This window comes from Leptidea sinapis, chromosome 31, assembly GCF_905404315.1.
Source record: "Leptidea sinapis chromosome 31, ilLepSina1.1, whole genome shotgun sequence".
NCBI classification, from domain to species: Eukaryota; Metazoa; Arthropoda; class Insecta; order Lepidoptera; family Pieridae; genus Leptidea; species Leptidea sinapis.
The window spans coordinates 8,251,310-8,273,534 of record NC_066295.1 but is presented as its reverse complement, the minus strand read 5'-3'; the positions used below and the strand labels follow the sequence as shown (position 1 = coordinate 8,273,534).

The 22,225-nt window shown below is 33.4% G+C and overlaps 1 protein-coding gene across 7 annotated transcripts in view; it reads left to right on the top strand.

Moving 5' to 3' along the window:
* LOC126974069 (fasciclin-2-like) overlaps positions 1–22,225 on the top strand; it is a 171,323-nt gene that overhangs the window by 144,898 nt on the left and 4,200 nt on the right. For 2 of the 7 annotated variants that reach the window (XM_050821461.1, XM_050821459.1), the window contains exons 2-15: positions 12,769–12,931; positions 13,219–13,379; positions 13,929–14,053; positions 14,572–14,712; positions 14,946–15,080; positions 15,171–15,478; positions 15,739–15,860; positions 15,995–16,145; positions 16,219–16,411; positions 16,679–16,953; positions 17,103–17,250; positions 17,690–17,882; positions 20,817–21,012; positions 21,261–21,329. In XM_050821461.1, the coding sequence (XP_050677418.1) occupies positions 12,769–12,931; positions 13,219–13,379; positions 13,929–14,053; positions 14,572–14,712; positions 14,946–15,080; positions 15,171–15,478; positions 15,739–15,860; positions 15,995–16,145; positions 16,219–16,411; positions 16,679–16,953; positions 17,103–17,250; positions 17,690–17,882; positions 20,817–21,012; positions 21,261–21,329 (2,380 nt within the window). Of the gene's footprint in view, positions 1–12,768; positions 12,932–13,218; positions 13,380–13,928; positions 14,054–14,571; positions 14,713–14,945; positions 15,081–15,170; positions 15,479–15,738; positions 15,861–15,994; positions 16,146–16,218; positions 16,412–16,678; positions 16,954–17,102; positions 17,251–17,689; positions 17,883–18,628; positions 19,295–20,816; positions 21,013–21,224; positions 21,330–22,225 lie in introns of those variants that run through there. The other 5 variants (XM_050821458.1, XM_050821457.1, XM_050821463.1 and 2 more) reach the window with 3 other exon arrangements.

The following is a 22,225-nucleotide window of genomic DNA, read 5'->3' as shown; positions in this document are numbered from 1 at the left end:
TAGCGGTGATTCTCCTGTTAAATCAACTCGAGGACTTGTTTCCTGTTGTATCAACTCGTAGATGATATGAAGTCATATAGGTACTTGAATTAGACCATTTGTTTCGTAGATAAGCATTGGACAATAACGATAGTATGGAGATAGTAGTCTCGAAAAGTCATCTTTTGACAAGTTTCTCAGCATAATGAAGCCCACAATTTTCTGGTAATGGAAGTAAGTAAATTAAAAACTTAAAGGACGTCTTCACACACATTTAAAGGAAAATATCGAAACTTTCGATCGGATATTTTTTTTTGTATTTACAAAAAGTAAATTAAAAATGTTTTCTAGAATATTTTGTAGTCACGTGTTACCTCCGCGACTGTGATTTATTGTTTAAATTGTCGTAGAAATTAATATTTCCGAAAAATATCATTTGTTTGAAGAAAAATTTTTAGTCTATTTATCCAAATGTTATGAGTTATCTTAACTGTTCATCCCGCTAAGATTTGTCTTCATCTAATGCGACACGTGTCTCACCTCTACACGAGGCATCCTCAGGAGCTGTTGACTTGTCGAACTTTGGAACGAGAGAACTCTTGAATTGACACTTCAGATAACTTTAAACATTTAGATAATTCTGGAATTCCGCAGAATAATGCCTAATTCAATAATTAATGTTCTATATTTGTAAAATAAATAATCATTCATAAATTTTTACTTACTATTTGAAAATACTTAAAGTAAGCGCTACAAATATAAAATATAGATGAGGAGAGTATTATTAGCCTGTACAATTATTTTTATCATCAAAACAATCCTCGTTTTACAGCATCCTTTTTTCATAAGGCATTTTTTTACCACCAGTGGGAAGCACCTCTGCACAGTATGCGGGCTAGATTATGGGTACCACGACGACGCCTAATTTTGCTATGAAGCAATAATGTTACTGTGTTTCCGTCTGAAGGGCGCCGTAGCTAGTGAAATTACTGGGCAAATGAGACTTAACATCTTATGTCTCCATGGTAACGAGCGCAGTTGTAGTGCCGCTCAGAGTTTTTGGGTTTTTCAATAATCCTGAGCGGGACTGAATTGTAATAGACAGGGCTTATCAATTACCATCAGCTGAACGTCCTGCTCGTCTCGTCCCTTATTGTCATAAAAATAAACATATGCATAAGCAAAAAATATACATAACCTCGAGTACCTATATGAATAGCATCAAATTTTCAATGCCTTAGTAATACATACAGGAGTAGCCAAGAATGTCAATTGGGACCAGAGAAGTAATAAATAAGAGAGGCCACAATGATATCGGTTTGTTTGCGGGCTATAAAGCAAGTCGGAGGCTTACTGGGGCCTTGTACGCATCACCCTGTAATTAATGGTCGACAGGGGTAGACAGGGGTGTAATTGGATCAATTTGGCTATTCTCGAATTTTAAAGGGGCCTATTGGTAAACAAAACTAATCAACATAGATCGCTGATTAGGCGCGACTCTTTTTTAATTCACTTTTCCTTAGATGTATCGGGGTCTTTGTAAATGAGATAGAGAAAAAAGCGACTTCTGTTTAAAGGTGGCAATTAAATTAATTTTTTTTCCTGGTGTTGTAAAAGAACATGGCTGGTGATTATCAGTCTTAGGATTAGGTCTTTTTTGTACTGATAGTAGATAATTGTCTTATATAATAAAAACGCAGTGAATTCATTTGCAATAGATAGATGGGATTGTGAAATCCGTACTTTTTATACGCTTTATATTAGCTTCACCTGTATGTTTGTACGTTTGTAACCGACTTCTTTGGGCGCGATTTTGACCCACTTTAAACGGCTAGATTTCGTTCAAACTTTGAATATTTATCGAGGACCGATGACATTACACTAATTTGACTAAAAAATGAAAAATAAATAATAGTTTAAAAAAAACAATTCTTCTACACCCCACGCTTTTTTTTACAATAATTTTTTTTTACACTATTTTCAATTTAAATTTATTTTCTATTTTTTAGTTGAATTTTATATAAAGCGTGCTTTTTAGTTTTTCTTAACTATTATTTATTTATACTAACATATGACGACACAAGTATATCGTTTTTGTGATCATGATACGTTGCCTTGTACCATCGACAAAATGGATTCAAGACCAATTTACTTTGGTCTTACTTTGATGATTAAGACTATATATATATTTGCACGAAAAATATTGTGTGACAATTGGGGCGACTGTCTGTGTCTAATAAAATGTTAGTTAGATAAAGTTACTTAGGAAAAGTATGTTCAAGTTAATTTCGATGTATTTGTTTATTAATGACCTTAATATGGATCACGATTATATGTTGTGGATATTACATTAGTATTGCTTGAAAACCAGAAAAGCTGAGCAGCACCGTGATAGCGCTCGTCACTTTGAGACCTAAGAGGCTAAGATGCTAAGACTCAGTATCCCAATAGTTTTCAGAGATGCAGTGACCATCAGAGCGAAATTCAAATAATTCTTGAACACTATTACTTGGTCATTAACAATAGGCAAAATGCTGAAAAGGGGAACCATGTTGGATATCTCGAAACTATTTTATAAAACAGTACTTTAATGACTATGTAAAATATTTGAATCTGCAATCCATTAATCGATTGGTTTCAATACCATTCTCTTAGATTAAGGATTGGTGTCCGCTGCGCTCCAAATAGAAACCGCACTACATAAGTACAATAGCTTTTTTAGTACGGCTACTATTAGATGCTTGTGTGCGTGGCATCTTGACCTTCAATGGCATCTTTCAAATAAAATACGCTTCGTGATTTTTCATATTGAAATTAATAAAATACAAAATAAGTACTGATGTTATGTGATCCCAGTGTCTTTCTTAATTCTTGTAGTATTATTTTACAAAAAATACTACGTAACGCAAAAAAGTTTCAACTATTGTTAAAGTTTAACAGAACATGTGATACGTCAACGTCTCACATTGTTCGAGACTGGCTCGAGTACTCCCACTTGGGCGTAGCATTAGTTTCCACACTTTGCGACTACGCCTGCGGTATCTAGTTGGAGCGCAGCGGAGACCAATCCTTAAATCTAATAGACGTTCTATACATATATAAATCACATCGTATAAAAATAAAGCCCAAATCTGGGACATGCCACAAATTACACCAAAAGAAACTTCGACTGCTATATCTATACATTGCCGCATTTACTCCAGTTATTTAAAATACTCTTGTTCAATAAGCAGAAATGTAAAACATTTACTCAGTTCGGGTTTGATTTCGACAGTGACAGTTGACACACGACTAAGGAGTAAAAATTTCTTAAATACATCTTTAAAATTCAAACTTAGCAGTCATTCTTCGATATTACATTTATTATTCCTATCACACGAACAGCGAATTAAGATTGTTTCATACAATTGCACACCTATTCAATACCACTTCATCGTGCTGACGATTTTTTTTTAAATAAATTCCGTACACGTTTTTCCGACAAAATTCCCAATTCAGCTCATATTGAGTGTACTTCAACGAAGGATGTTAAGTCCTGCCCCACGTATTTAGCTATTGTTTTAAGTGGGCAACACTTCGTTACGCCCCAGCACTCAATTTTAAGACCGGTCTTTTTGTTTTCTTTATGGAGGGTCCTTTTGCTAACTGATAATAAAGGAATAGGGAGAATTGGATGCGCCCGGCCGCGTGGTTAGCGAGAAAATAAAATTTATTGCAGCGCCCATAATGGTTTTCATTACAAGTAATGGTGCTGTGAGTGGTGATTCCGTGGCACCTGCTATCTTTTTGGATATAAATTTTGCTAGCATTTATGAAGCGGCTGAAATAAAATTTATTTTATGTACATCTCTTATAGATATCTGTGTCTATTTACCGGTGGTAGGATTGCTTTTTTTTATGACAATAAGTAACATGACGGGTAGGACGTTCAGCTGATGGTAATTGATACGCCCTGCGCATTACAGTGTAGTGTGGCTCAGGATTCTTGAAAAACCCAAAATCTCTGAACGGCACTACAATTGCACACGTCACCTTGAGACATAAGATGTTGAGTCTCATTTGCCCAGTAATTTCATTAGCTACGACGCCCTTCAGACCTTAACACAATAATGCTTACACATTACTGCTTCACGGCAGAAATACGTGCCGTTTTGGTACCCATATCTGGCCGGCATCTTATGCTAAGGACTATGGACTAAGCCTCCCACTGGTAAGATTCTGACGAGGTAGCAAATTATGGCTTACATTGGATCGTATGTTCGATATATAATATTGTTCATTCTTCTATTTGCTGATGCAAATTGTTTAACCGACCATCTAAGAATATTTCGTTATAAAGAGTTATTCAATCTCCAATATCCATAAATCATCATATCCTACAAACGCCTATGATTCCTCTGGTGTTAAGAGATTGAGAGCGGCGGTGATCACTTCCCATTAGCTGATCCGTTCCTTTGTCCTTCTCTTTAATAAAAACAAAACAAAAATTAAAAGCAAACAGCATTATTCTTTTGCTCAAATTTATAATAGTCAGTTGCGATAAACATTTAATTAAAATAATCATTTTAATATTTAACTGTGCTATTTAGCTTATCTTCTCCTCTACAATAAAAAAACAAAAGACATGCTGAACGTAAGCATTAGCCTTATGCTCTAAAATAGTGATCAACGATTAACACATACAGATAGGTATATATAACGATAAGTATATCTAGACAAATACTATAAAGAGAAAACATTTGTGTTTTTGTATGTATGTTTGTAATGTTTTCGCACAAAAAACTACTGGACCGATACCATATGTCCAACTACTGTAGTTATGCCACTATAACACTTTTCTAAAATTTTTAAGTTTTATATATAAGTAAATGCCGATAATAATTAAACCATATTATTCATACCTCTGTTTTAATCCTTACCCTATTAAATATTTTATCAAAGAACGTTTCAATACCTGTAAAATAGTATTCAAATTATTAAAATCTGACATTCTATCTAAAATATATAACGAATTTGAAAATGTCAATCTAGGGAAAATATTAATTAAGTGAAATAAAACTTTTATTATAACAAAAATAAATCTATTGTCCGACTTAGTAGACTTTTCACTTGCAAGAGATCGGTATCTAAGCGTGTGACATCGCGGGGCTTTGCTAGTGTAAAGTCATTATTAATATTTGAAAATAACAAAATTCCTTTTAAACTTATTTTCCAAATACTAGAAATAAGTAACAATAATGAGATATCCGCGACAAGGCAGGCATATAAAGCAGTTTATTGGAATATAAGGTTTAGATAAACAATATAAAGAGTAATTTACTTTCAGACCGCATAAAACATACACAATCAGACAGAGGGTTCACCCTGCTTGACACGAGATTCCATCCTCACTGAAAAGCTCGTAATTGAGGAAAATGAGATAAATTGCATTTGTGTCGTCCGAAGGGATCGTATGTGGACACAATGTGTATCGGTAAAAGCGTATGGGTCTTTATATTAATAATAAATAGTGAAATAACTTGTTTATTTTGGGTGTATTAGCTACTAATTAATAAATTGTCATAAAAATAATCTATTTAAAGAGCTAGGCTGTGTAAGTAGGAGGCTCCTTTGCACAGGATAGCGGTTAGATTATGGGTACCACAACGGCACCTATTTCTGCCGTGAAGCAGTAATGTGTAAGCATTATTGTGTTACGGTCTGAAGGGCGCCGTAGCTAGTGATATTACTCGGCAAATGAGACTTAACATCTTATGTCTGAAGTTGACGAGCGCAACTGTAGTCCCACTTTGAATTTTTGTGTTTTTCAAGAATCCTAAGCGGTACTACATTGTAATGGGCATGGCGAATCAATTACCATCAACTGAACGTCCTGCTCGTCTCGTCCCTTATTGTCATAAAAAAAAATAAGACTGTTGTAGTTGTGTCTGTCACAGGGTTGTACTAATGTCAGAAATCATTATCTTATCTAATTTGATTATTTTATTTGTTAATTAAATTTATCTTAACACAACCACATAACTTTTTGCATCAGAATTCTAATTAATTTCCATCGTCGTTTTACAAATCTGAATAAACATTACAAACTATATCCTTAGATTGTCTGTGTAAAGACAACAGGATTTAATTCGTTGTGTAATTCCCCTGTCTTTTACAGTATTCCCATTGCATTGTTAGTGATAAGAGAGTGTTGTATTCAAATGCACAAAGCTCACACTGACGTGGGTATATTCATTTTCGTCAGTTCCCGGATTATGTTACCTGTGCTAAGCCACGCTTAAACGTTAATGCAGCAGATTTCGCTATTTTCATCTCTGGGGAAAATTGTTTCTAGTTAACTACCTCGAGGCATCTTCGAAGGGGAGGTGCGCTTAATTGGGAAATAATGCCGTGCTATTAATCACAACCCACCCTGTGCGAACGTGTTCTTTAAATTAAACAAAACTTTGGTTTGTTCTACATTAAATTTACCAAGTATGCTGAGTTGATGATAAATTACGCGAAATTGATGTGAGATAACAATTAATACTCAAAACATGTTGCTTGTAAGTTTTAAGTGGATTAGGATTATATTATACAAACTTGGAAACGATGGTATAAAATATCTTTAACCGCACTCCCTTAAAGTTCATAAAATATATGTAGGTACGTTCATCGGTTTCATAATAATCTATATATATATATATAAATGAATTGCTGTTCGTTAGTCTCGCTAAAACTTAATAACGGCTGGACCGATTTGGCTAATATTGGTCTTTAATTAAATGTGGAAGTCCAGAAAAGGATTAAAAGGTGAATAAATATGAAAATTTTTGGAATGAAAATAAAAACAACAATTTTGATTTTCCTTTGATGAGTCCCCCGTCGTTCAGATATCAAATTGAAAGAATAGTTTAGAATGACTAACTAATTAGAATCTTTGTATCTTTCTAACATTCTCAGGAGGTAAAAAACAAACTTGATTTTAGCTAACTATAGTTGGTAGATTAACTACAATTGTTACCTATGATGGCAATACAACGTTTGCTGGGTCAGCTTGTTGAAAATAAAAACATCATAACACGAAATTCTCTCTGCACAAATAGAGTGCAATAGTTATGCGTGATAGCTTGAAAAGATTCGCGAATAAATTGAGCGCTTGGTTATTCTTTTGGTATTTTTTGTTAGATTGACTTCTTATACATATTATATTATAATATCTGGACGACCGAGCTTTGCTCGAACTTTTAAGAATTTACAAAATTTGAACCAAAAAAACATCTGGATTTGACGCGGGGTCTTCTCCTTTCCGGATCAACCAATGTCCACCTGAGCTATTATGGTCTTGTATATAATGGCGAAATTTACCTTTGTATTGTAATGTTATAATAGTTATATAAACTACATTTTTAATTGAAACCTAGCTAGATTGTTTTATCGGCTCCGAAATCCCCTGTATACTAAATTTTATGAAAATCGTTGGAGACGTTTCCGAGATTCACATTATATCAAATCAAATCAAAATCAGTTTATTCACGTAGGTCACGGAAATGACACTTATGAATGTCAAAAAAAAATCTTATTGAATCTACCGCTTCGTAAAGGGAGAAGAGTAGCAAGACTAATGAGAAGAAGTAGCAAGAAACTCATTGCCACTCTTTTATATCAAGATTTACATTTAAATCGATTTACAAATCATTTCAATTACAATATGATATTTAAAATGTAAAATGATGCAACAGACACACTCAAACGTCAAATAGTCAATGTCTTACAAGTGTAAGTGAAAAAAGTAAATGTAAATTAATACAAAAGTTATTGAGTACAGTAGCTGCATCATCCACATACACCATAAATAAATAAATAAAGGTATTCTGTGAGAATTTTATAAGCAATTATAAATAAATAAATATGTATATATCCATACATATATATATAAATTTAATATACACAAGAATTGCTCGTTTAAAGATATAAAATACAGGGTGACTGAAAATATGATGTAATTTAAATTTGTTAAATAATTCGAATTACTATTGGTATAATTAAATTTGATTAAATCTTTGTAATACAATCTTACCCCACTGGCCTCAGCAAATAGGTAAATTACGAAGCCACATAACTTTAAAACAAAATACATTCACATTACTCAGAAAGGTAAAACATTTCCGTTTTCGATTAACTTTTCAAAAGACTTCGAACCCTATATTTCCCGTAGAGCAATCCGAGTTTGCCGACAATAGGCCAATCTTAATACGTGGAGTGAAACGAACCGGTACAGTTTCTGGTCTATTGAAGACGGCCTGTAAGTCCCATGCGAGATGAGACTGTGGTAGGGAACACAATCAATATTCACCTAGTGAAGTTATTTAAACGAAATAAAGGGATATGTATTTGTCTTTCTTATATGCTTTATGTTAGCTATACATATCTATGTAGGCAGGGACAAGTAAAAAAGAAGGACTCCGCGCCGTGATATAAGCAACTGAAGCACCTTTATGCTAGTGTGTGTGCGGTTACGGGGGTTACCAGTTCACAAATTTTCTCCCTTAAATAATCATATATGACAAATACTTTTATAGTATCGTTCTTATACTTTTTACACTTTTCCACAACGGACGACGGTATTTTTAAAATATTTTATTGCGACGCATACTGATCTGTCACAGACGATGGCACATTTCATAATGGCGGCCGATCGGCTGTGTGAGTGTAAGTGTGTGCGTGGAGCTGTGTATTTACTGGTTTACCGGCTTGTTTTGGTGCTTCACTGTTATGTAAGGTGACACGGACTCCTTTTTTATTCACTCGTCCGTGTATGTAGCTAAAATCAAAGTCAAAATAAAAGAACGGTATAATATATACTTGATAGTATACGATAGATGTGAATATCTAAAAAACTATTCTATTCAAGGTTAATAAGACCTAATACAGTCTATCTTAAGTCAACTTAATTCTGACGAGCGTTACATAGCTGAGCGTGACGGCTCAGTCACTGTCAGTACAAACAATTCGCTTAAAGAAATTTTCACTTCAAAAAAATTCGGCACACAAGCGATGGAGTATCTTAATTTTAAATAGAATTATGCTGTTTTGAGAATAAAAACAAGTTAAAATATACCTAAACAACAGTTTAAATATGAAGTTTAATGGTTTCTCATTGTAAAGTAATTTTTCACTAGAGTGTAGACCTTATAATGCTTTATCACGAACTTTTTATATTTAAAAATTACTGTTACTCTTAATTACTTTTTTTGTAAGCGTTTTAAGTTTTGTAAGCGTGCTTTTAATGTATTATTTCACAAATTCAGCGTACCTAATTTGAATTTTGAAAATGTTTGTTTGTTTTATTAACCACACATTCACTTTATGAAAAAAAAAAGGATTGTAATTATAAAGATCATTGCATAGTACATTAAAAAAGATTCCAGAAAATTATTTCTGTTTGTGTTCGTCATTAAACTTATAAAGCACATAACATTTGATTTTCAATCCACTATGATGTATCTGCGGTTAATGGTAACAGAATGGATAAAGCTAGACTTAAACATTGGTCTAATGATTGATGAGGCTTGTAAGGAATCAATCTCCACGTAATAAGAAAATGTCACCTTATAATCAGTTAAATTATACGTTGTCAACGTAATAACTAAGAATAACGTGTAATTGGTAATACAAGACCTTATGGAGCAAAACCTCAAACCCTTTAATCCACCGCACACTTATTTCACTTGTCCCCTCACTGCAGAATTTGTCAACATTCCCCATTCTCCCCTTGATGTAATTTAAGCATCCCTTGATAGAATTCGAAAATATTTTCGGAGAGAAACAATGTGCTACAATAAAATTGCGAATGATTTAGATAAAACAAACAGTTTTAACTGTATTCTAGAATTGTTTTGTTCTAATTAGTATGATTGGTTCTTTCATTAAGTGCGTTATTATTATACTATTATTAGTAACATGCTAATCTTCTATCATCTCGACCCTGTCTATGTAACGAAATCTTTGAACGTAATTTTTCATCATCTTCAAGACTCTAGACGTCATTGAAAAGCGCACGTATCATGGACCAAAGACAATGTAATATTGACGTTCTGGAGTTACATTCTAGAGGCTTACCATGACATAAATAAATATTGACTCATAATTATGGTACTTCTAATTCTATTTTCAGAATGAATTACTAAATTAATAATTTAAGCCTCAGAAAAGAAAAGCCAAACTAAAAGGTAATTTTTTTTTTAATACCTATGGAGACTTCAATAAATACAAATATAGTCTAGTTATCTTTTTTGTTGTAGTAAAAATGCTATCCCAATTCCTTAAGTAATAATAAAACCTCTGATGTCACCCAGGACTTCGGGGAGAGTCCTCGGTGACCCCGGATGTGCGGCCGTCTCTTCTGTCTCCATATAAGGCCTGCACAGGGGACACTTAGTGGCACCTATATTTTATGTTATCGCATGAGTTATTTTACGTTAGTTTGTCTGTGTTAGTTTCATCAGGTTTCGAGTAAGCTTATATAGTTGAGCTTCTTTTGCCCGCCTGCACTCACCTCCATTCAGTATTAATAATGTTTTAGTTTTGCTTTATAATTTTGCAATATAGCAATAGTTAATTTAACTTTGTAATCTCAACCCTTTGCCAACATTCGGTAAGGATATTAAAACAACATTATTATTGTGAGCAAGAGAAAATTTTCTCTTTTTCTGTCTGAATTTGTTTCATTGATGTAGACAGTTGTTACAAATTGCTTCAAAAGTCAAGTAATCTCGGACGTTCCTCAAAAAACGGCTAAAAAATGTAAGTCGGGAAGCCTGCAGAAGGAAAGGGACTGAGCGTGGTCTGAATACATAAACAGCTTTATAAAATTCCACGCGTCTTCCCTATGAATTGTGTATACGTTGGTTCAACATCGATCGCAATTTCGCAGACTCGTAAAAGTAAACATGATAAACAACAATGTATCGAATATTTATTTTATTTCTCGAAGATTACTTGTTCCAACCTTATTTTCAAAGCTGATTGGTAAAGCATCTGAAGTTTATACATTTAATTAAAATATTTTTTTAAGGATTACATCGCGTGTATTTGATACTATGTTTTATTATTATTAACTGACTTCAAAAAAAAATTAACAAAAAAAACAAACGACTTCAAAAACACTATCCCAAATTAATAGAAATAATATGCACTTAAAAGTATAAAAATAATTGCGTATTTTTATACAATCTAAATAATTAATCTAAGTCTAGTAACGATTATTGTTATTTTTGGAATCGGTGTCTTCCCGCCGCGGCCCTGCTCTCGCCTCTCGCCTCCTCACGTCGTGCGTGCGACTCAAGCACATCTCACCTATAACTATGTATTTAGCTACAAACCTACATTGGCTGACACTGACTCATAAAATTACAATAATTGTAACTAGAATTAGATTAATTATTAGTTTCGTGCAGTTTTCAGAGCACGTTTTCAAGGGGACGAGGGAACGTGCTCTGAAATGGACACAAAACGTCAGGTTAGCTAAAATAAAAATGTAACTTTTACTCTAAAACTAATATAAAAACACAGTTACAATTATACGCGTTTTAATGCTTTAAAAGTGTTTTATTTAACATGAATAAATTTTGAACACTATTGCGCTTCACAGCCTCGTTAAAGTAAACATAATATCGCTTCGAATATTTCATTACATGAGTTTCAAGTTGATTTCACAGCTCATAATTTTGTAAAATAATGTATGTAATTGTGAATGTAAATCGTTTAATGCAGTTACTGTTAAAGTCATTTAACATATTAAAGACATGATGTATAGCTGTGATACAAAGTAGAGATTTTAAAAATATGGTTGAAGTGATTTAAAACGTAATTAGATTGATCGTACATTCCACAAAGACAGAAGAATGAATAATATTGCCTTCTTGAAATAAGTACTATTTTGCAATACATGCAACTTATTAAATATGCATCTTATTTTATTAAGTCATTATGACTTTTGATGTTAAGTCTCATTTGCCCAGTAATTTCACAAGCAACAGCGCCCTTCAGACCGAAACACAATAATGCTTACCATTACACATTACTGCTTCACGGCAAAAATAGGCGCCGTTGTGGTACCCATAATCTAGCCGGCATCCTGTGCAACGACTCTCTCGATTGTTAATTTCTAAAAAAAAATATTAAAATGGCACTATTATCAAAATATCTCACCTCTTATAAATTCCTAATATGAGACGCGTTCAAATTTAGTTGATCAATTGTTAAATCGCATTCGATTTAAAATATCTCAACTTCCAATGAAATCGATTCAACAAGTTTGACACCTTTAAAATTTTGTCGCTTCAATATGAATTAAATTCGACAAATATAAACTCGTTGCCTTGAAACTATTTATTCGCATTACCGTATAATTATTTTGTGTTTTGTTTTTCTCACAAGTTAACCCAAGCTATTGTTTTCGCAATCTTTCAATTGAAATATTTCTTCTCATAAAATATCATAAACATTTTCGATTAGACATTCCATAAATTCTCAACTTCTCAACATCATAGCTGAAAGTGAACGATGTTATTTGAACGAATTCTTAAGTAATCATTTCCAATTTTTTGTTAAACAAATGCTGGTCCGAAATAAAAGGCGAACTCTTGTGTCGAAGGCCCAGTCCCACTTTGAGTGGCTACGCCACAGGAGTACCTAAAGTAAAAGTAAAGAAAATGCTGCAACTAAAACCAAACCGTGTGAAGACACTGATAGGGTCACCAGACTAGCGCACATTGCAAATCAATAATATATGCAAATTGTCCACAGAATGTTCTGCGGCGAACCTGAGGATATTCCCCATGCAGAAGCAACAGACGGTTGCAGTGGGCAAGTCAGTCGTGCTCACGTGTCAAGCAGACGCCTCGGACCCGGCCCTAGTCACGCAGCCCCAATGGAGGGATCCTAAGGGGCAAATTATAAATGAAGCATCGTTAGTATTCCAAGTGTTAATATGTCTCTTTTACACTTCCATTTAATGCTAAGGAAGTTTGAAACTTGTAAACAGACTAAAACTGCTGCTACAAAAAATAAAATCAGACCTAAATGTTATAAATAAGCTACCAATATTGGCACCCGTAAAAAAATACGTAAATAATCGCTTAAGATGTTATCTAGATCTAGAATCAACAATTGAAATGAACTTAATAGTTGCGATCCGTGAGGTGGAAAATTCGGTTAATACTTACTATAATCATTTAAGCCTTTGTATTGTTTCAGGCCCGGTACAAGACCCGAAATTTACACGGAACCGATGCCCGCTAAACAACTGCAGCTGCTATACATATCGTCAATCACTCCAGCCATGGCAGGCAATTATACTTGCGAAGCGACCTTTACCAACATGCCTCTCAGTGCAAGCGTTGTTCTCGACACTTTCGGTACGGTTTCCACAAATTGTGTTCATTGTTCACAAAATCTACTGGCGCGTTAAACTAAATTGCATGACAGAAGCCACATTCAGTTATAGCACGATAGAGGCTGTAGAATGTGGAAATTGCGTCTGTTTTAATAATGTTAACCTATCGTAACAGCACATTAGCAAACACAATAGTGTTTTGGCTTTTAAAATCATTAACGGCCGTTCCCAATATTCTCTATCTATATAGTCTATCTATCGTTGACTTTTCTGTCCCAATAAACTTATCGACGGTAACTCACCTTTTCCGTACACGCTGTCTGTCAATGGGACGACGTATATCTTACCAGGGATAGAAGTTTATACGGAAATTGCAATTCACGCGTCCCAATATAAGGCGATAAGAATGACTTATCGGGTATATTGGGACAGCTTCAGATTATTGACAGCTAATTACTGACAGTAGAAGGTAATAATTTACCTCTATCTGTAGATAGAATATTGGGACCGGCCGTTAGTTATATGGTACTATTTGAGATTATAAAATTATTATTAATTTTTGATTTTGTAGTTGCAATCACTTGGACAAATGCTAATGAAAATCAATATGCAACAAAAGGAAAAGATTTCAAAGTGATGTGCGAAGTAACAGCTGAACCAGCGCCGTCAGTTGATTGGTTCAAGGAAGGCACTCCGGTAAGGCTCTAGTAAATGTAAAAAAAGTTATTTACGAAGCTTCTGTATACAGATAATATAAAATCACTCGTTGCAACAGTCGAGGGATTATAGGATTTAAAAACGATTTTATATCGAAATTGATGCAATCTGTTTCAGAATTAAATTGCTAGCATTAACTATAATGGAGCTTAGCTTAAGATTATACTTTTGTATCTTAAATTTGCGTTTTATTGTAGTACTTCAAAAATAGATCTTAGATAATTTATACATCTGGATAGAGCCTCTTGCTGTATGGCAACGCATGAAAACAGGTCAGCTTTATTACTTCAGTGTGCGTGATAAGCTACGTCTTACACTCGCATTAAATTTGTATGTCATTTTGTCTAAGTATGAGTGCATTGCTCAAAATAAAGATTTACTGTCAACCTCAATTATTTTCAAGGTATTCACAGCTGTCACAGTCTATCTAGACGAATAAATAATCAAAGAGAATTATATTAACAGGTATAATATTCCAATCGTATATTTTGTCGTAGATTCTTACTGGCGACAGATACGTCATTCACGCGAATGGTCTCATGATAAAAGGTGTTGAGGAGAGCGATGATGGAACATATACTTGCAGAGCAGTTGTCATTCAAACTGGAGAGCTTGCAGAGAGGAATATTAAACTTGAGGTAAATATAACACAAATAAACATAATTAATTTACTTAATAATAACGTTCCGGATCTATTCTACAATTAATTTCCTAATTTCATAAGAACACTCACAGCACTGCCATATTTTCTTCTCCTCCTTTATTTTTAATTCTTAATATAAGACTGAATGATCTGATATCTTTCTTTTCAATTATTAAATAAATTGGCTGATACGTATTTTAATTCCGAAGTATAAATTTGAATTTCTAGGTTTACACTGCTCCTGAAATGGAAGAGAGGGAAACAAAAGTAGTTATCAAAGAAGGTGAATCAGCAGCTATAACTTGTAAAGCAAGAGGAAAACCACCACCAACCTATTCCTGGATAAAAGCTTCTACTCGCGAAGTAAATTTATTTGTTTTAAAATAAGCATCTAAAATTCTAATTCTGTAATTTTTGTGTTCATAATTTTTAATACTAAAATAATGTTTACAGAATTTAGGTACAGCTTCTCGCTTCAGTGTCAATGAATTATCAGGCCTTCTAACATTTGATAGAGTTGAGGCAGGTGATTATGGGAAATACATATGCAGCGCGGTAAACCAAGCTGGGCATAACGAAACAGAACTTGAAGTTGAAGTACTTGTTCCACCGAAAATATTTGAACTATTCAATACTACTGCTGCTGAGAAGACTGAAGGAAGACTGGAATGTAAAGCAACTGGTCGCCCAGCACCAAGCATTAGTTTTAGAAAGCTAAGCAATATGGATCGGTTTTTAAATGGTGCGAATCAGGACGGAAGGTATGAATTTTATTTTTTATTTTTAAAATAAAATAAATATTTTTGTAAACTACGACATGGGTACCTTCAAAAAAAGCGCGTACACCTTCCTTAAAGGCCGGCAACGCTCCTGTGATTCCTCTGGTGTTGCTAGAGATTGTGGGCGGCGGTGTTCACTTAACAACAGGTGACCCGTACGCTCGTTTGTCCTCCTATTCCATAAAAAATAAAAAATAAAAATATATTTTTGCCACAACTGCTTTATGTACATTTTATTTTAGAATTTCAATTGAGTCGAGCAGTCGTCAAACCGGAGACCAAATGCAATCAAGTGCTGTTATAACAATTTCATCGCTAAACAGAACTGACGATGGCCTTTACGAATGCATTGCTGAAAATGAAGGTAAATATATAAGAGTCTAGCGAAATAATTAAAATATGTTACTAAAGATAATCCCTCTATGTAATGTTATTTGTCTGTGGAATGCAATATGAGAAGATCGAATCACTGTACATCTAAATATATATCTCATGCAGGTGGAGAAGCAAGGAAAAATGGCCATTTAACGGTTCAATTTAGACCGACATTTGAACATATGACAGACATGCCTATATGGAGTTGGAATGCTCAGCCCATTAATATTAGTTGTATAGCTGAAAGTATTCCAAATGCTACCATAAAGTGGAAGTGAGTATGATACTAAATATTTTGGAGAAGTTGGTAAGAGAGTAAAAATAATTACATTTTTTGTTTTCCATAGATTCCACGATCTTGATCTGATTGAATCTCCTCAAGTAAGAATATACGGTTCAGGTCCTATAAGCTACGTCACGATAACCCCAACGGATAGAAGTCTCTACGGCATATACAAATGTATCGCTACAAATACTCTAGGTGAAGCAGAGCATATAATACAAGTTCGAGAAGCATTTCCTCCAGGACCAGTTTTACAAGTAATTCAATTATTCTTTCTTAAAAATTTCTACTGCACTAAAATGTAGTTAATAAGATACTATGTAACCGCTTTGATTTCTCTGAAGCTAATTTAATTACAGGTATTTGAGCTTAAGTTCTATTGCAATAATCTCATCCTCACTTACCCAGATTTTTTTTCTGTTCTACCAAATCTGTCAATCAAAGTTCTGTTAGCAAATCATGCAACATTATACCTTTCTTAAAAAACTAAAACATTGTAGATAATTAAATTTTTTAACATACAGGCAAAGCAAGAAACAATCACAGCTACTTCAGTATCATTCAACATTGTGGGACCAGCCGAAGAAATGGGTCCACCAATATTAGCGTTCACCACTCAATACAAAGAAAATGGCAACTACGACTGGAATTTGGCCATGAATAGAACTTGGTCTATTAATTCACCGTATATCGTTGAAAACTTGATGCCAATGTATACCTACGACTTTAGATTTGCAGCCGTGAATCAAGTTGGTGTTGGAAGCTGGGGAGCGCCGATAACGGTTATAATGCCAAGACGGTAAGGAATTAGACAAATTTTGCTCAATTAATATATTATCTTTAACACATGCATGTAAACGTTAAACGAAACGAAAGTAACAAAATATATTATACAAGTTAATGTGCACATTTAAGTTTATCTAACATTATATATTTTTTGCAATGAAGGTCTCCACCAGAACAACCGAAATGGAGAGAAGCTGTAAGCTCCGAGTCTCTTATCCATGGAAAGTATGCTGATAAATATGAATTACAATGGAAAGTACCTGCTCATAATGGCGAACCTATAGATATGTACGAAATAAGCTATTGCCCAGTAAGTAAAGTTGTAGTCTAAGGTTGATTGATCTACAAAATAAATTAAGTGACACTGATTTCCAAATATTTTTTTTTTATTCTTATATCCGCAGACTGATATCGAAAATTTGGAATGAATCTTATTAATAATAAGAGTGGCAATGGAAGTGTCAAGAGTGTCTTAAGATGACGAGTGCAATTGAAGTGCCGCTCAGAATTTTTGGGTTTTTCAAGAATCCTGAGCGTCACTGCATTGTAATGGATAGAGCGTATCAATTACCATCAGCTGAACGTCCGGCTCGTCTCGTCCCTTATTTTCATAAAAAATTAAAATGGGTTTCTTGCTACGAGGTTCAATGATTCCAAAGTAGTTGAAAATTGTTATTAATAATTTTGACATAAGTGACATTTTTTGGCCTAAGGGTATAAATATAATTTGTTTTAATTTGAAATTTTAGGTCCTTAAAGTGAGTGGCGAATGGCGTGTATCTGCTGAATCTGATTGCGTTATTGACGAATTAAAATCGTATGAAGCAATCAGTTATGAAATAAGAGGCCTTCGACCAGACACTAGATACCGTATGCACGTCAGGGCTCACAATATTTTGGGCTATTCTCTTCCCGCTCAGCTGTTCGTCCAAACTGCTCTCGGTGAGTACCAAGATAATGAGATCCCTCATCGAGCTGGTTTCTACGATGTTTATACTGCACCTGATCCAAACACATCGGCATCAACCATCATAACACCATGTATTTTAGTTTTATTTGTATCTTTACTCATCACTTGTAAAACGCGAATCTTTTGATTTTGCTTCCTTCTATTAGTTGTAGATCTTTCCTGGCTATGTTATCATAAAGAGTACAATTTGTTAACAGCGTTATGAACGGTTTAATTTTGTGTATGTTATGTTCTTTTTGATTTTTTGCTTTTAATTATTTGTGTTCTTTCAAACATTATTCTAATCTAGAACTAACTAGTTGTGAATAAAAATGAGCGCTTGCCATAACATCATTAAAGTTTTGTAATGGACTGTAACAGAAATTACTTCGTAATGAATTTTATGTTAGACAGTTTTCTTTGTTTTATCTTCAAAATTATCGTTCTGTTTTATTTTCAAATTGTGTGTTCTGTTACAGTTACAGTTATTTTAAAACAGGTTATGTTATTTATGATTATTTTATATGCATGGTTTTCATTGAACGACTGTGACAACATCTCTTAACGTTATATCATCAAGTTATCGACTTTTCAATTTCAATAAATCCATATTTTTATGTTAATTTTCGATAACGGTAAGTTTCATTGGTTTTGATTTATTCCCAGTTATTTTCATTTATATTTGTGATGATTAATGAAATTGCTTCACGCTGTATTTATCGAAATTAATATTTTTTAGGTAACCCCAATGGAAGTACAGCAAATTTCCAATGGGCTCACAATATAGTGGAGACACTTTTTGCAATAATAGTCATAAATCTCAATTTTGGGATAAAATCCGATTAAATATAAATATAGTCCAAAGACGACTTTAATAATTTGTATTAAATAATTAAAATAGTATGTGTTAAACAGTATCTGTATTAGACTTCTTAAATGTTTTGAACAATATATATTATAATCTTAAAGAATTAATTGCAAAGTGACATTGCTTTAACTATGAAAATCTTAGTGTTTCCGTTAAATTTATGTGGTAATTATGAATTTACAAAGATGAATTCTAAATTTGTGTAGTTATACTTGTAAGTAGTTAGCGAATTAACAATATCGATTATATGACACTGCCAAATTGTAAAAGCGTCTTCATTTTAAGGTACATTTTAATACTAGAATTTATTAATAATTTATTTAAGTGACTGTGTACGAATTTTCGATGATTATTGTGTAAATGAGATTGTGGGTTGTACTTTGAATAAATAGGCTTTACTATGACGTTGTGCGAATATGTGAAATGTAACGACTAATACATCGTGTAGATAGGTTAAAATATATGAGACTTGATTGAATCATGATGCTGTATCTGGAAGAGAAGACCAATGTGAAAGAGAATAAATATTTCCCAAAATATTTTCGTTTTAGATAACCCATATGTTAATCCCCGGTAGTATAGTGATAGTTTGTAATAATTATAATCATGCTTCACTAAAATATTCAATTGGGAGAATTACTTAACAAATAAAATTGCCCCCATAAATTTAGGTTCTCCTTTAATACCGGAGTCCTTAAAATATCCAACATAGCAAAATATGCTTTGAATGTGAGTTATTTAGTTAATTAAGGAAAATACAGCCAAAAAGCTGTCAAGATGCTCAAGATAATCAAATAACCCCTTTGAATGTTCGTTGAACGGTGTTTGTGTCGCCCTGACTGTTAATGGGTAAATATATTTTTGTATTCACATTTTAATGGTTGTATCTGCTATAAAAACTTCCTTTGGAATGAACTAATTTATAAAAATTATGTATTGCATGAACTTTTACATGCTAATTTATTACACTTTCCTTTTTTTTAAACAGCCGTCACTCGCATGGTCTGTTTACCTTCCTAACCAGCATTAAAGGTATCCTGAATATTTTCTAACAAAATCTTCTAGTTATGATTAGATTTTAGTGTTAGACAATAGTAATCTAGTTTATTATTTAGCGATCATTATTTTACATAGGTAATCAATGTTTTAGAATCATTAGCATGTTTAATTCTAATGTTTTGCTCTCCGTTCGTTTCAACAGGTATACGAATATTTGTTATTTTCTATTCATTACTTATATTACGAAGTTAGAGGAATGAACAATTAAAATTTCATCCGTATTTTGATGATTAGCAGTATGAGAAACTAATATTATCTAAAATGATCAAACTACGAATGCAATTCAGTATTCTTATGGTTGTTAGTAATTTGTGTAATTTTAGGACCCATATATTTCCATGGTGGTGGATAAACGTAGACGTGTAATTTTATATTTATTATATATTTAAATATATAGACGTCACAACGCTTATTTTAGATTCAAAATATTTTGTCATGGGGTTTGAACATTTCTGTTGCCACAATTCTAAGTGTTTTGGAATGTTTGCATCTTGACAACTTTTATTTCTCAACGTTTATCTTAGAAATTCTCTTTATGCATCATTATTTCTCGCTGTCGTTTATTACTTTAATATCGTCTCATTCAAACCCCATCTCATCGTAACAGAGAGCTTTCTCTTTCAAAATTTATAACAGATATTTTATCTTCGGCTTATCAATATCAGGATCAAGTTACTTCGGTGATTGGGTGCACGTTTTATACTTCTGAAAGCACTCTCTGTTGAACGAATTTGATTGTAATAAATGCTTGCAGAACAATAATATAACTGAACACTATTTTCAATGAATTATTTGTTACAATCACACTCACCTAACATCATCAGCTTTTTCGATGTGATGCATAAAACTAACAATTTATTGAGCAGTAAAGTCTTGTATTCCCAAATACTATTTCATTTCATTATCTTTGTATTTAAAAATTAAAAATATTGACCCTCAGACTTTACTGGCTCACGTTAATTGAATGTATCTTCTTCTTTTAACATTAATCTAATTTCAGGTGTGGAACGTTCTGGATTTGCGCCACCTCAACTACTTTCGAGTGGATCGATTATAGGCATAGCACTGGCTGGTGTTCTTTTGTGTCTTCTTATTGTGGATCTCCTTCTATTCTGCTTTAGAAGGCAGGGAGTAATTGCAACTATTTGTGGCAAACGCGTAAAGACGCACAAAGATGACGAAGCGAAATTGGGAAGGTAATTATTAATTTATTATTCATCTATAATCATTTTCAATTTCATTAATAATTAGTGTAATTTGAATTCATAATGACATCGACAATATCCTATGTCTTATTAATCCTATTATTAGTAACCTTTCTTTTTGACTTCCTATTCCTCTTTCTTTGTGTTCCTGATCCGATCCATTGTAAGTGTTAGTGTCGATGAGAGATGTTTCTGCCCGCTAGTCTGTACGGTTGGCGCTTCCCGCTCCCTTATTGCAGCACGAAGCCGCGTTCGCCGCCTTCCCCAGCGCCGCTACCACCACCAGTCAAGCTCGTGCAGACTCCAACGTAAGGCGCCATACAAACCACGTTGCATGCTTTGTTTGTGCGGTTGCTGTAGTAGAACCCTCGCTAAGACATCTCAGCTCACTCGAAGATGATGCTCACTAGGATACTCCTAGCATTGAAGGAAATAACATTTAATCCACAGTCACACGAAACAAATAACGTATTAAAATAAAGGCAAGTTTTGATAGCAAAACTTAATGGCTCTCTTAAAATTTGTTGATTGATAGTAAATATTTATAACTATAGAAAAAAAAAACTTAACAGTAAGGTTTCAATCAATCAAAATCTAGAGCTGAATAAATATAAATGCCCTTTTTGATGATGTCTTTTCTATGGGTTCTACTGAATTGTAAATATTGGTTTCAAGGCGAAAGCTTTGCATTGCAAATATTATAATCGTATTTAATGTAAATACACGTAGAAAAGTTCAAAGTAGTCTAGTATTAGTTTTTATAGTCTTAATTTGAATCTGAAATATTACCAAATTTAGTAATAAAAGCATTAGTTTTTAATGAACAAGAAAATGCTTGGAACATCTCTTACGGCAACCTTTGTCATAAAATATTTTACAATTTAATGTGAGCCCTAAATCTCTAATTTCCTTGTGTAATAAATATCAGCGCTTGGGTATGATTCTGTTTGATCTAACTTGTGAAACATATAGTTACAATAGTTCGAAACGTTATAACGATTAATACCATTCTGTAGCTGCACACAGTACAGTACAGCTAAAGCTCAATGAAATTTCTTTTCACTATTATCTGTCTGAGTATTTGCTGGTATTCTACTTTTGGTGCTTAAACTTATCTACAACACAAAACATCAAACAGAGTAATATCTAAGCTACCCATGACCGGTGTGTACTCTATTGTCATGATTATTAACACATGTCTTAT